At 28.9% G+C, this 12,475-nt stretch overlaps 1 protein-coding gene across 1 annotated transcript in view; it reads right to left on the bottom strand.

Annotated features, from left to right (window-relative positions):
- LOC134827111 (cysteine-rich motor neuron 1 protein) overlaps window positions 1-10,302 on the bottom strand; it is a 39,187-nt gene extending 28,885 nt beyond the window's left edge. The window contains exons 1-2 of the mRNA XM_063839664.1: window positions 10,045-10,302; window positions 5,671-5,798 (exon numbers count right to left, since the gene is read on the bottom strand). Coding sequence (XP_063695734.1) covers window positions 5,671-5,798; window positions 10,045-10,286 — 370 coding nt within the window. The 5' untranslated portion in view covers window positions 10,287-10,302. The remainder of the gene's footprint in view (window positions 1-5,670; window positions 5,799-10,044) is intronic.
- Between the last annotated feature and the right edge of the window lie 2,173 nt (window positions 10,303-12,475).

Below are 12,475 nucleotides of genomic sequence, written 5' to 3'. Positions count from 1 at the left end.
AGATTCGTTTTCGTCGCGCATTTATTCCAACGACAACGATGAAAAAAAAATAAATACAAAACAGGCACAAACATTTACCGCCGTCGACGTCAACGACGACGCACGACAAAAGGTTTCACGTGAATGTACGACGATTCAGAGAAAAATATTTGCATAATTTGTTCAGGGACCTAGATGATTTATTTAAATGAACGAAAATGAAAAGAAAGCGAAAAAAAAAGTTGAAAACTAGATTATTACACTCGCAAACACACACACAGATGATGATGATGCTGCTGATGATGATATCTAAATTGCAATCTCACGAATATGTACAAAGGTCATATTCAAAACAGAGACAATGTGATGAGAATTGGAAATGCGGCGGCGGAGGATAGAACGAGCCAGAGAGAGATGAAAATGAAAAGTAAACATTGAACAGTTTTTTTTGTGTTTGGCGATGATGGTGTTGGTTTGATGAATTGGATGGATGGATAAAAAAAGAAGAAGAAAAAAAATTTGGAGTTAATGAAAAAAATGGTGTGAGCGTGTTTTGCTGTGAATTTTCAATTATTTCATAATTTATGGAACAACTTTAGATTAAAAGGTCAAAGAACTTTTATACGGTTTTTATCTTTTAACAAAGAAGACAAAGACGAATTTCTTTTTTAGAGCTTTGATTTGATTAAAACTTTGTAAATTTTTTCTTGAAACGTTAAACTTTAATTAAGTTACTGAACGTCTTTTTTGAATGAACGTAAAAACTTTCAAGTTGAATATTTATCGAAAATTTTTGGATTTTTTAACTGAAATTTGTTCAAACCTTTTTTTTCAACTTTTATTTATTTTTTTTTTTATTAATAAAATCTGATATTTCATCAAAAATAATTTAATTTAATATTAAAATTAACTTTTAAAAAAATTTAATTCTTAAAAAATTTATTTTATTTATTTATTTTATTTTATTTTTTTTTCTAAAATTTAAAAAAAATATTTTTTGAACTTTTTGAATTTATTTTGATATTCAGTCAAATTTTAATACCAATTAATTTATTTAATTTGCTTGAGAATAATTCAAAAGTTAAATTTTAAATATAAAAAAAAAATAATTAATTTTAATGCAAATTATTTTTTTTATTTTAAAATTTAAATACTTATATTTGAAATAAAATTTAAATTATTTTTGAGAGAAAACTAAAGTAGACCAATTTTTTTAGTTTTAATTCAAGGAAATTTTTTATCTATGTACAAAACACAAAAAAATAATTTTTTTACAAAAAAAAAAAATAAAATAAAATAAAAAAATTTTTTTTTCTTAATTTTAAATTAAAATTTTTAATTATATTTTTAAAAAATTAATAACTTTAATTATTCATTTTATTTATTTATATTTATTTACTTTATTATTTATTAAAAAAAAAATATTTACTTAAAGAAAAAAACATTTTAAATAAAAAAAACATAAATTTGTCAATTTACAGAAGGAAAATAATAAAGGAGCAACATGTGGTCAAATTCTCAGTTCATCGAGTAAAAACATAAATTTAAACCTCTTACAGACATCCAAATAAATCAAATTTCTTGCAACAAATGCGTCACAAAAAAATAACACAAAAATTTCTACGCAAAATCTGAATGAAGAATGTCACTTTTTTTGTGTGAGTTACAACCACAAGTAGCTTTGTTATTTTTACGATGGTCTTAGAAAGTATTCGTTTCTCATTTATTTCTTTTATATAGCGACTTGAAAAACACAAAATAGCGACGACGTCATTGAAAGACAACGAAAAATGATGATATCCTCAATATGTTGCAACTAGCGTCTCTCCATCTATTTTGTATGCGAACGCCTTCGAACAACCGAGGAAAAAAATGTAAATAACATTTTCACCATGCTCCTTTCAGATCATATCCAACGACGAATACATTTTGATAGGGCATGTAAATGTCTTGTTAGCAAACAATGTTGTTGTTGTTGTTGTTGTCGTAGAACAAGACAACAAAATGACTGTAGAAGCTTTTTATTTTAGCATATGGTTGGGGTTTCTTTAAAAAAAAACTCGGCAAACAACACAGACGCTCGAAAAAAAATCTTCTTAGTGACTTATATTTATGTATGAGATGGCAACATTTGAGTACCAACATTGTTCATCTCCTTCGTCGTCCTTCAGTGCAAACGAAAAAAAATTCTATCGATTCAAAATTGATATACATAAATAATAACAACAACAACATTTTCTCGAGAAGAGTCTAATGTTGTTGTTGTTTTTATTTCATTACCTATACAAGATGGTCTACATTGTTTCATACGAAAAGTGCCTCTTCTCTTCAGTTCCCGTATAACTTCACATCTCCGGAATGGTATTCAAGTACCATTATTATCATATTAAACAAAAAATTTACGGAAACGGCTTCGTACTTGAGCTTCGCATCAAAAGTTAATGCTCTGACCTGTTTCATTTCCACAAATGGAGACGTCTGGTTTTTATTGCGTCCCACAAAAGTTCAAGCTTTTAAATATTTAAACGTCTTATAGATGGAAAAATTTGCAATTTCTATCGGTTTGTGGCAAATAGTTTATTGCGGAAAAAGTTTCTCTTCCTTTTTATTCATTTTTTTCCTTTGAAACGGAAGAAATTCACAATAAAATCTGTCATCATATAAAACTATGAATGTGCAAAATGATGACAGAAAAGGAGAAAAAATGTCTCTGATTATAATTTTTTATTCATTGCTTTTTAACATTCATCGATAATCTTCCTCAGTCTTCGAAACACACAAAAAAATATCGAAAGGAAGAAAAAAGGACAACAAATATTTAAAAAAAGAACATAAAAAGTATAAGAAACAGAAATCATTATATTTTTATCGTTTTTCAGAAGCACTTAAGCTCAGAAAATTCGATGGCTCATACCAACTGATTTTAGCTTCTTGACTTCATCGACATGCATATTGATTCGAAATGCGTGGAAATTCCAGCGAAATGAGGAAGTAATTTTTTTTCTGTTTGTTTTATATTTTTTCTCCGTAGGCTTTTAATGTTTATATCCGTAAAATCATATCTGGCTCGCACAAACAGAGGAGAGATAATTTCACATTATGCTAACATGATAAAAAGGAAAAACAAACCATTTGATAGGATAATGTTAATACATTTTTAGCTGCGAGGGACTTTACGATATACATGAGTTCATCGACGACGAATGGCGGCGCATCATATTGGAGTAAATTTTGAAGGTCATTGTTAATTAAATTAAATGTTTACGCATTTCCATGTAAAATGAGCAGTTTCTTCGAGGCACAATTTTGAAAATGTGATTTAAAACATAAAATGTCATTCAGTCCCTTTAAATCTCAGTAAATTTACGGGAATCAATTCAAATTGGTATCACTCAGTTACTCGCATGGGATTCGTAATTTTCTGTTATGATTATTTTGCAGAAACATCTCGTTTGAGGGCTTTGTATTGTACGCTACGTTCAAATAAATAACAGAATTGCCTGGAAGGTGTTCGTTCAATGCTCATGATCAAAATGAAAACATCATTCCATGTTAGAAAGATTTATGTCATACGTTGGGGAAAATGTATGTTTCGCAAGATTTTTTTTATCGTATAATTTCAAAAATTGTATCATTTAGAGGAAACAGTTCATTTTTAAAGTTTCAAATTCATAAGCCAATTGATAGATTCAGGGCTCAAATCTTTTAAATCTTGAACATCGCCATCGAATTTAAGCAAAGGACATTCCATCATTATGTGTTCTGTTGTTTGTGTGACGGCTCCACAAGGGCAAGCAGGACTTTCAACATAAGTCCATTTATGAAGTCGATAGTTGCAGCACCCGTGTGTAGTTCGCAGTCTTTTGAGGTTGCAAAAAGCCTTCCTTGGAAGCTCGAATTCGTTTTTTCGATCTAAGTCCATATTAAAGAGAATACTTCCTCTACCACTGGTAATCCAAATTGCTTCCATTTGTCATTTGCATCGAAATTTGTCAAATTCAGTTCCCGTGCAAGTGATATTGCAGGCTTATGAAAGTGTTTGAGACATGGGTTGAGAATTCGAAAGGTAAATTTTGATCTATGGACAAAAATAAGTCATTTATGGAGTTGTTGTTAAGGTTTTATGGTTTAGAATCGCCCATTTTTTGTTGTCAAATATCGAGGAAGTAAGTTTTTTGTCGCTTTAAAAATTAACTTTAACACATTAAACGAGATTCATTGCCATACACTTAAAAGATTTGTTTGCTGTAACATTTGTCGAATACTGCTATCTCTGTTTCCATGCGTCAATATCTTTAGAACTCAGTTTAAGATGTTCATAATATATGACCTTCAAATGACCTTTGCGATAACTGAAAGAGAAAAACCGTAAGTGATAAAATATTCTTTTAGTAAACTACCTTATATTCCCTTTAAGCGAAAAACGGGTCAAAATGATCTCTTAAGGTATTAGGTTGACCCCTCAGGAGTCCCTTAATGGAACAAACTGATCCCTTAAGAGATCAAAAAATTTCTTTAAGGGATCAATTTAACTCCTGAGAGGTTGACCTGATCCCTTAAGGGATCAATCTGACCCGTTTTTCGCCCATAGGGTTATTCAAAGTTTAAATCCTCGCATCGTATCTAAAAAAAAATTGGATGCGAAACACAAACTCTTCACATTGTCTGTCTCTCACATGTTGTTACAATTTTGCTGCATTATCATCATTATTATTAACAAGAAACGACAAAATACTTTAAGGATGTACACGTGAACGCGATAAGATTGTAATCAATATCTATGTGAGCAGCGAGAGTCTGCTCGAGAAAATCGATGCTGACGAAGGAAAGGAAAAGGGAAATTTTTATCAGAACTTTCTCCCAAAGGTATCATTAGCTTACCACTGTAGTATTAAAGGTAAGGTACCTTTTTTTTGCAACAATTTGGCAGCAGCAGCAGCAGCAACCTTAAAGTCGAGAACGTTATAACGTCATAAATCTTGCCAAAAATAGCTTTTACGGGCAGATCACGTTCGAATATTCTTTTTTATTTTTCCGTGTAAGAAGTTATAATAATATTTGAGTTACTTTTGGTTAATCAACGTTTTCTCGTGCGTTATTAGAATTGTAAGTAATAATCGTGAGTTTTGCCCGAGAAAAAAGGGAGAAAAGGTCAAATGTACTATAAATTCGTGTGCCTTCTATGTTTGGCAACCATTCAAGGGCGAAATATTAAACTTTGTTCAATAAATTGGATGGCGTGTGGATGTCTCTAATAACGTTACCGATTCGCATCACGTTTTACTTGTCAGATTCATTTGATTGAAATTATATATATTCTCTCAGGTGAAGAGGTACTTTGACATGTAATTTTATTATTATAACAAAATACTTCGTTCGTTCGCTTGTTCCTTCGTTCATCGTCCCGCATGTTTGCCGTTATTACACTAAAGACACTCTTGCGCTAAACGGCATAAAAGTGCTCTAGAGTCATGTCGTGTGTGTTTGATGAGGAAAGTCGGCGATTATGAAAAATAAAACTCTTGTCGTCGTTCCCCTTTTTACACACATAAATTTTCTAACGACGTCGCTGAAGGTAAAGTTTGTCAAAACATTTTGAATACGAAATTGAATGTTTTTCGAAAACATTTTATGCACAAATTAATTATTCAAATTAACAAAATTGTGACGACGACGCGTCTTATTACTTACCCACACACACTCCCGTGCCAATGATAGGCGGCTTGATGACACAAACTAGCGGCGGTTCGCAACTGCCGCTGAAACCGCCGGGACCGCCGCATGCTTCTCCCTTGATTTTGGCACACATTTTACAGCATCTGAAAAAGTCATAAATAAAAAGAGGACGAAAATTTAATTACGGGATTAGATGAATTTATGTCTATGTTAACAACATCCCACACACAAGCACACATATGTCGTTGTAAAGAAGTGATCAACTCGAATGTGTCGACGAAAGGGAAAGAAACCTAACAAATTGAAAAGGGATGCATTTGAAGCTTTTGACGCCCATATAGTAAAAAAAAAATTAAAATAGAATTTTTGTTGTTTAAGGTAATCTCACATTTTCTAAAAAATATATTTTTTATTTTAATTTTTAATTTTTTTATAATTTTTTTATTTTTTTAAAATTTTTAAATTCTTTGAATTATTTAATTCAATCAAATTTATTAAAAAAATAAAAAAAAAACTTTAAGTTAAAAAAAATATTTTACTTAATCTCAAGTTAAATTAAGGTTGTAAAAATTAAAAAAAAATATTTTTATCTCTAAATTTTTTAAAAATTTAAAACTTTTAAAAATTCAAATAATTTAAGTTAAAGCTTAAATTTAAGTTTAAGTCTCATAAATCTTTACGTTAAAGTTTAAGTCAAAAAATGTTCACTTTTAAAATAAGCTTTTCAATTAAAAATCCGCCTTTAAAAATCTTCAAGATGAGAAAAAATTAAATTCTTTGAGTTTTTTTAAGAAAGGCTTTAATTTAAGTTTAAGTTAAAAGACTTAAACTTACGAAACTTATGAGACTTAAACTCAAACTTAAGCAAAACCATCTAAAATCATCTGACTTAAAAAGCTTAAAAACTTCAGAATATATAAAAATTTAAAAATTTTAGTTTTTAACTAAATTTAAAAAAAGAATTATTTTTAAATTTCTTTAAAGTTGACTTAACAAAATTTTTACTTAAACTTAAGAAAATAATTAAGATTAAAGTTCAGACTTTTGACTTAAAAATTTTAAAAATATTTTTTTTATTTTTTTAAACTTTAAAATTTTGACTTTTTAACTAGATTTTAAGAAAAACAGAAATATTTTTATTTTTTTTAAGTTGACTTAAGTAATTTTTTTTAACTTAAGAAAATAATCAAAACCTAAGTTCAGATTTTAAACTTAAAATTTTTAAAAGTATTTCTTTTTCTTTTCTTAAACTTGAAAATTTTGACTTTTCAACTAAATTATTTTTCAAAAGAATTATTTTTATTTTTTTTTAAAGTTGACTTAAGAAGTTTTGGCTTAAACTTAAGAAAAAAATCAAGACTTTTGACTTAAAAATTTTTAAAAATATTTTTTTTTTATTTTCCTAAACTTGAAAATTAATAGCTCCTAATTCAAACCACTTTTAATTAACAGGGCAAAAAAACAACTGTGGGAAGAGTGAGAAAGCAAAGTAAACATAAATAAAATCCAAATAATCGCCTCGGAGCTTAATAAATTAGTTGTAGTGGAAATCTTAACATATAATTGAATATGTGCGATCTTCTGTTGTTTTGTTTTATTCGTTTTGGAACACCTGTAGCGTAGCGGCAGTAGATTAGGGAGGGATTTAATTGAGTGGTTTCTGTGGTTTGTAATTTGTACGAACGGCATGCCAGCAGCTGTTGTCTACCGCGCCGTTTATAGACTGCCTTGGAACGCTCTCGCTTCAGTCTATCTTCTGGCTGGCGAAAAACAAATTCAATAGACGATAATTAACCTTCTATGTGTTTTTCTTATGAATATTCAATCAATGTTACCCGAAGAGAGAGAGAGAATGAAAGTCTGCTACAACAAAAAAGACGATACATGTTGCATAAATAAAATGAGACTCGAACAACGCATGAAACAAAGCACGGAGAGACATTGTCAATAAAGGTATTGAAATTTTCTGTTAAAGATTAAAACTTGTTCAAAAGACGGCTTTAACAAGGATTTATTTTATAATCTTGTTGAAATTATACCAAAACAAATAATGTAAGCGAACTTTAGTGGTGTGAAGATACAGCTACTTTGTATCTCCCGTGTGTCGTTACGGTATCCTAGATTTTTCGAAAAGAAGATTAATTTATGGGAGTGTTAGATAAATAATTAGAAAAGGTGTCGAAAAGGTGCCGTCGAACGAAAGGTGTGAGAGATTATTAAATAATAAGTGAAATATTGCCCAAAATCTGCGATTTGAGTTACTCTACCGTTAAATGACGAACTACCTCAATTTTTCCAGCACATGACATGCAAAAAAAAAATTTTCCCTCCCCGAAAAAGAGTTTGCTGGAATTTGTAACCAAAACCACTGAAATGTGTGGGAGATTGCACGTAACGAAGGAAGGTAAGCAAAAGTTAATTGGAGTGGAAATTTTTTTTCCTTTCTTCTGCTTTGCCATGATTCTATGATTCCATACAAAATTCGCCTAAATTCACATTTTACACAATTTTTCAGTTGAATGTCACGACGACAACGGCAACGAAAAAAATAAATGGGAATAATCCGTGTTTACAAGGGTTTAGGATTCGGCGAAGAAAAATAACACAGTAAACGGGTGAAAATGAGAGCATCAAAGCTAAAAAAGACAAAACGCCCCGGGGAAGTCTATCAAGTTTCGAGTGACATGTAACAGCAACGGGACGATGCAAGAAAAAAAAATATTTTTTTGAGAGACAATTCACAGGAAAATACTTTCGAAAGTTGCGAGACGAAGGCAAAAGTGTCAACTAACGAAACAGGAAAGAAAAATTATATCGAGTTTTGTGACAAAATAGTTTAATGACCGCCTTTGGGTGACAAAATGAATAAATTTGTCCCTTAAAGTCCCTATCGAGTTACTTTATTTCAAGTTAATATTATGATGGATATTAAGTTATGAAAGCATATTTTTCAAATATTTTTTTTTTTTGTAAATATAAAAGACGATAAAAATTTAAAAAATATGAGCAGGTTAATATTAAATAATTGTTGATTTTCGTTAAAAAATTTGATTCAATTTTTAATTAATTATGTTTTAATTAATTAATAAAAATTGTATTAATAATAATAAGTAAATTAAAAAAAATATTTTAATTAATTTATAATTTAATTATTAATTCAGTTAATATTAATTTGTAATTAATTTAATTCTAGTATTTAGCTTATTTTTCTAATTTTAATTTTTAATTTTCGGCCATGAAAAATTAATGAATATATTTAAAAATTTTATTTTACTTTAATAATTTTTTTAAAATTAAATTATATTAAAATTTTAAAGCTGAAAAATAAAAAAAATAAAATAATAAAATAAATAATTAAAAAATATGAATTCCAAGTAAAAATTTATAAATTTATGTTAAAATAATTTTTTTTTAAATTCTCATAGCCTGAAAATAAAGGCTTTTAATTTTTTTTTCAATAAAATAAAAATTTATGAAAATCTTTATAAAAATTAAAATTTCAATTTAAATTCCCCTTTTGAAATTTTTGATTTTCCATTTTATCGAAATTATTTTTTAACTTTATTCTAATCTTAGTGATTTAATATTTATTTAATTTTTTTTATATTTTTTTAAATATTAATTTTACTTGCAATTTTAATTAAATTTAATCTAATTTTATTTTATTTAATATTATTTTTTTTATTAATTTTATTATTTGCTTATTTTTTATAATTTGTAGTTTTTCTTAATTTTTTTATTGAATTTTAATTAAAATTATAAGTAAAAATAACATTTTCCTATATTTTTATTAAATTTTGAAACGAAAAAAAAATTAATAAAATTAAAATGATAAAAAGTGACTTTTGTAAAATAATTCAACATCTAACAGTTTTTTTTAGATAAAATCAGGGATAAAATCCCATCAAAACGAGTTTCCTGTAAATTAATTAAAATACTTCCAATAATTGAAAATTGAAACTTCTAAAAGCTCAAACAATTCAATATACCAAATTGCTTAAAATAGCTTCAAACTCGATATTTGTTTATTTTATTTCGAGTGTTTGACCAATACATCTAATAGTTAAATCTATTTCTGTTTCAAACAAAGACAAAGCAATCCACTTAAATTGCAACAAATTTATCCGGAAATTTAACAAAATATTGTATTACGTCTCTCGAAATGAATAGACTTGACCTTTGATCCTTGGACCGAATAAACAACAAATTATTTACATTTCCATTCTTCTTTCAGGTCACTTAAAGAGCCAACAAGAGATAACTTCCCCCTCGTCGCAACCAAAGAATGCAAACAATCAACAGAATATTCATAGTCCATTAATATTCGATGCTGTTCCAACATATTAAACTTGTGCTAAATAATTAAAAGGGAATTACGAAACAACTTACTTGCATGGATCCCACACGATGTACCCCTTGCCGGGGCAGTCTTCGGAACGAATTACGTCGCATTCTTGCGGATTACAAACACATTTAATTGCTTGTGTAACGCTATTGCCCAGCACCATCACGACCAAAAGGTACAAAATCACGAAAAACGAGAGATTTTCACTTTTTACGATTTTTTGATGATGTGTCACGACGGGACTTTTTGTTATTAATGCACTACACAAAAATTTAGTTTTTGCCATTAAATTGGCTGCCAAAGCATTCACTGCATTTTTAGCCATAATTACTTAAACACATGGCACATAAATATAAATTATTATTATTTTGCGTTATTAATTATTAATGTTGAATAATTAAATTTATCCTCACTGTGTCACTATTATGTTGTCGTTATTATCATGTCGCGTCGTGATATTTAGTTTCTATTTAATTTAAATTTAATTTAATTTTATTGGACAAATAACCAATTTGGATTAAGTACTTGGTCGTTACGTTGTTGTCGTGTTTATTTTGTAAGCTCCTTATTTAATACACAAATTTTATTACTTCACTCGTCCCACGATGAACTCGGGAATTTTTAGCTCGAAGGGATACGAAAATAAAACAAACCCATATTAATCAAATTGAAATTTGTTCACTTTTTTTTTCTCTCGATACTTTTTTTTTATATTTTATTTCATCTATATGACATTTAGTCCTGTGGGCGGGACATTGACTTGTGATATGTGAAACGGTTTTATTTGCCGATAAAAATGTGTCTCTGTTGCTTGCAGTAGTAGCTCACACGTTGCGGTATAATGTGTGAATAATTTTTCAATTTATCTCAATTGATGATTCAATTTGCATTTAACAATTTTTTTTTTATTTTTCAAGTTGTCAAGTTTGTGCCGATCGACAGTTCACATTGCCCCAGACGACTCGACCTGCAATAAAATGGAAAGAAAAATTATTTTCATATGGAAAAAAAGAATTCACTTGATAAAAGTGACAAGCATGATAACGAGTATATTTTGCACAGCTGCAGTTTTGCTACAGAGTGAATAATAATACGTACAACTTCCCATTTAACGAATCGGTTTGTGTTAATAAATTAAAATAACTAACTGGATTTTTCGTCCCAGTGCATATTTTAGATTTTTAAAGTATTATTAACTCGAAATTTGCCCCAGTTGATAATTTAAAATATTTGTCCCAATTAACATTTAAGATTTTTGTCCCAATGTGAATTTAAAAACTTTGACCCAATTCATATTTAAAAATTTTTACCCAATGCACCGATGCATTTAAATTTGATTTTTGCCCAATGCACATTTAAAAATTCTAAATTTTTGCCCAATTAACAATTTAAAATATTTGCCCTAATGCACATTTAACGATTTTGTCCCAATGAACATTTAAGATTTTTGACCCAATGTGAATTTAAAAACTTTGACCCAATGCATATTTATAAATTTTTACCCAAAACTTTCGCCTTTTTGACCCAATGAAATTTTTGATAATGCACATTTAAAAATTTTGACCCAATTTTTACCCAATGCACATTCTAAATTTTTGCCCAATTGACAATTTAAAATATTTGTCCCAATGCACATTTAACGATTTACTTAAACCTATATTGCAGCTTCGTCAAATGGGAAGTTGTACGTAATAATAATTGCTGCAACAACAGAATTACGACAGAATGATTTTATTGTTATTTTTATTATTTAGGTTAGTAAAATCCTGCGAGTGTATAAATTGTACTTTTGCGAGAGAGAGATAATATGATTAGTGCTTCAACACACGCTGCGAGAGATGAAGAGGAGAAAATGTTAAATAATTGTTATTTTTATCACATTTCGACGAAAAACTGTAGCTAGTGAAACATGAAAATGGCAAATAAAAAAAAATAGAAAGAAAGAGATGAATGTGTCCGGAGATCGGGCACGTACACCGAAAAAAAAGCTACAACAGAATAACTAATGTACATCACAATTTTTGTACATTTTTTACACGCCATGCCAGCAAAATACCCCTATCTTGGCAGACGGCAAGACAATGTACAACGCTCGCTGCTTATCCTTGTGATTGGATTTGTATGAACAGACACGCAAGGATCTTATGTAACGAAATTTGCAAATGTATGCTAAAATCACTCGATTGAGTATAAATATTTAAAAAAGAGCCAAAGACGAGAAAAAAAAAGTTTATCAGACTCGACGTGAAGAAGACAATGGGAGTGACGTGAGTGCCAATGTGTTATTTCCTTCCTTCGGTTCTTCTTTTCTTCTTCTTTTGTCTCTTTTTCAAAGGAAATTTCCACGAAATTTGCACAAACGGACCCGGAGATATTTATGGGTGTTGCTGATTGATTGATTGGATAAAGTTGTGGGACAAATTAAAGTGCAAAAAGGAAAGAAAAGTGAAAATTTTATTGATTTTTCGTCTTTTC

The sequence above is a fragment of the Culicoides brevitarsis genome, chromosome 1, assembly GCF_036172545.1.
Source record: "Culicoides brevitarsis isolate CSIRO-B50_1 chromosome 1, AGI_CSIRO_Cbre_v1, whole genome shotgun sequence".
Classification (NCBI taxonomy): domain Eukaryota; kingdom Metazoa; phylum Arthropoda; class Insecta; order Diptera; family Ceratopogonidae; genus Culicoides; species Culicoides brevitarsis.
The sequence above is the reverse complement of the archived record's forward strand: the minus strand, read 5'-3'. Positions and strand labels throughout refer to the sequence as shown.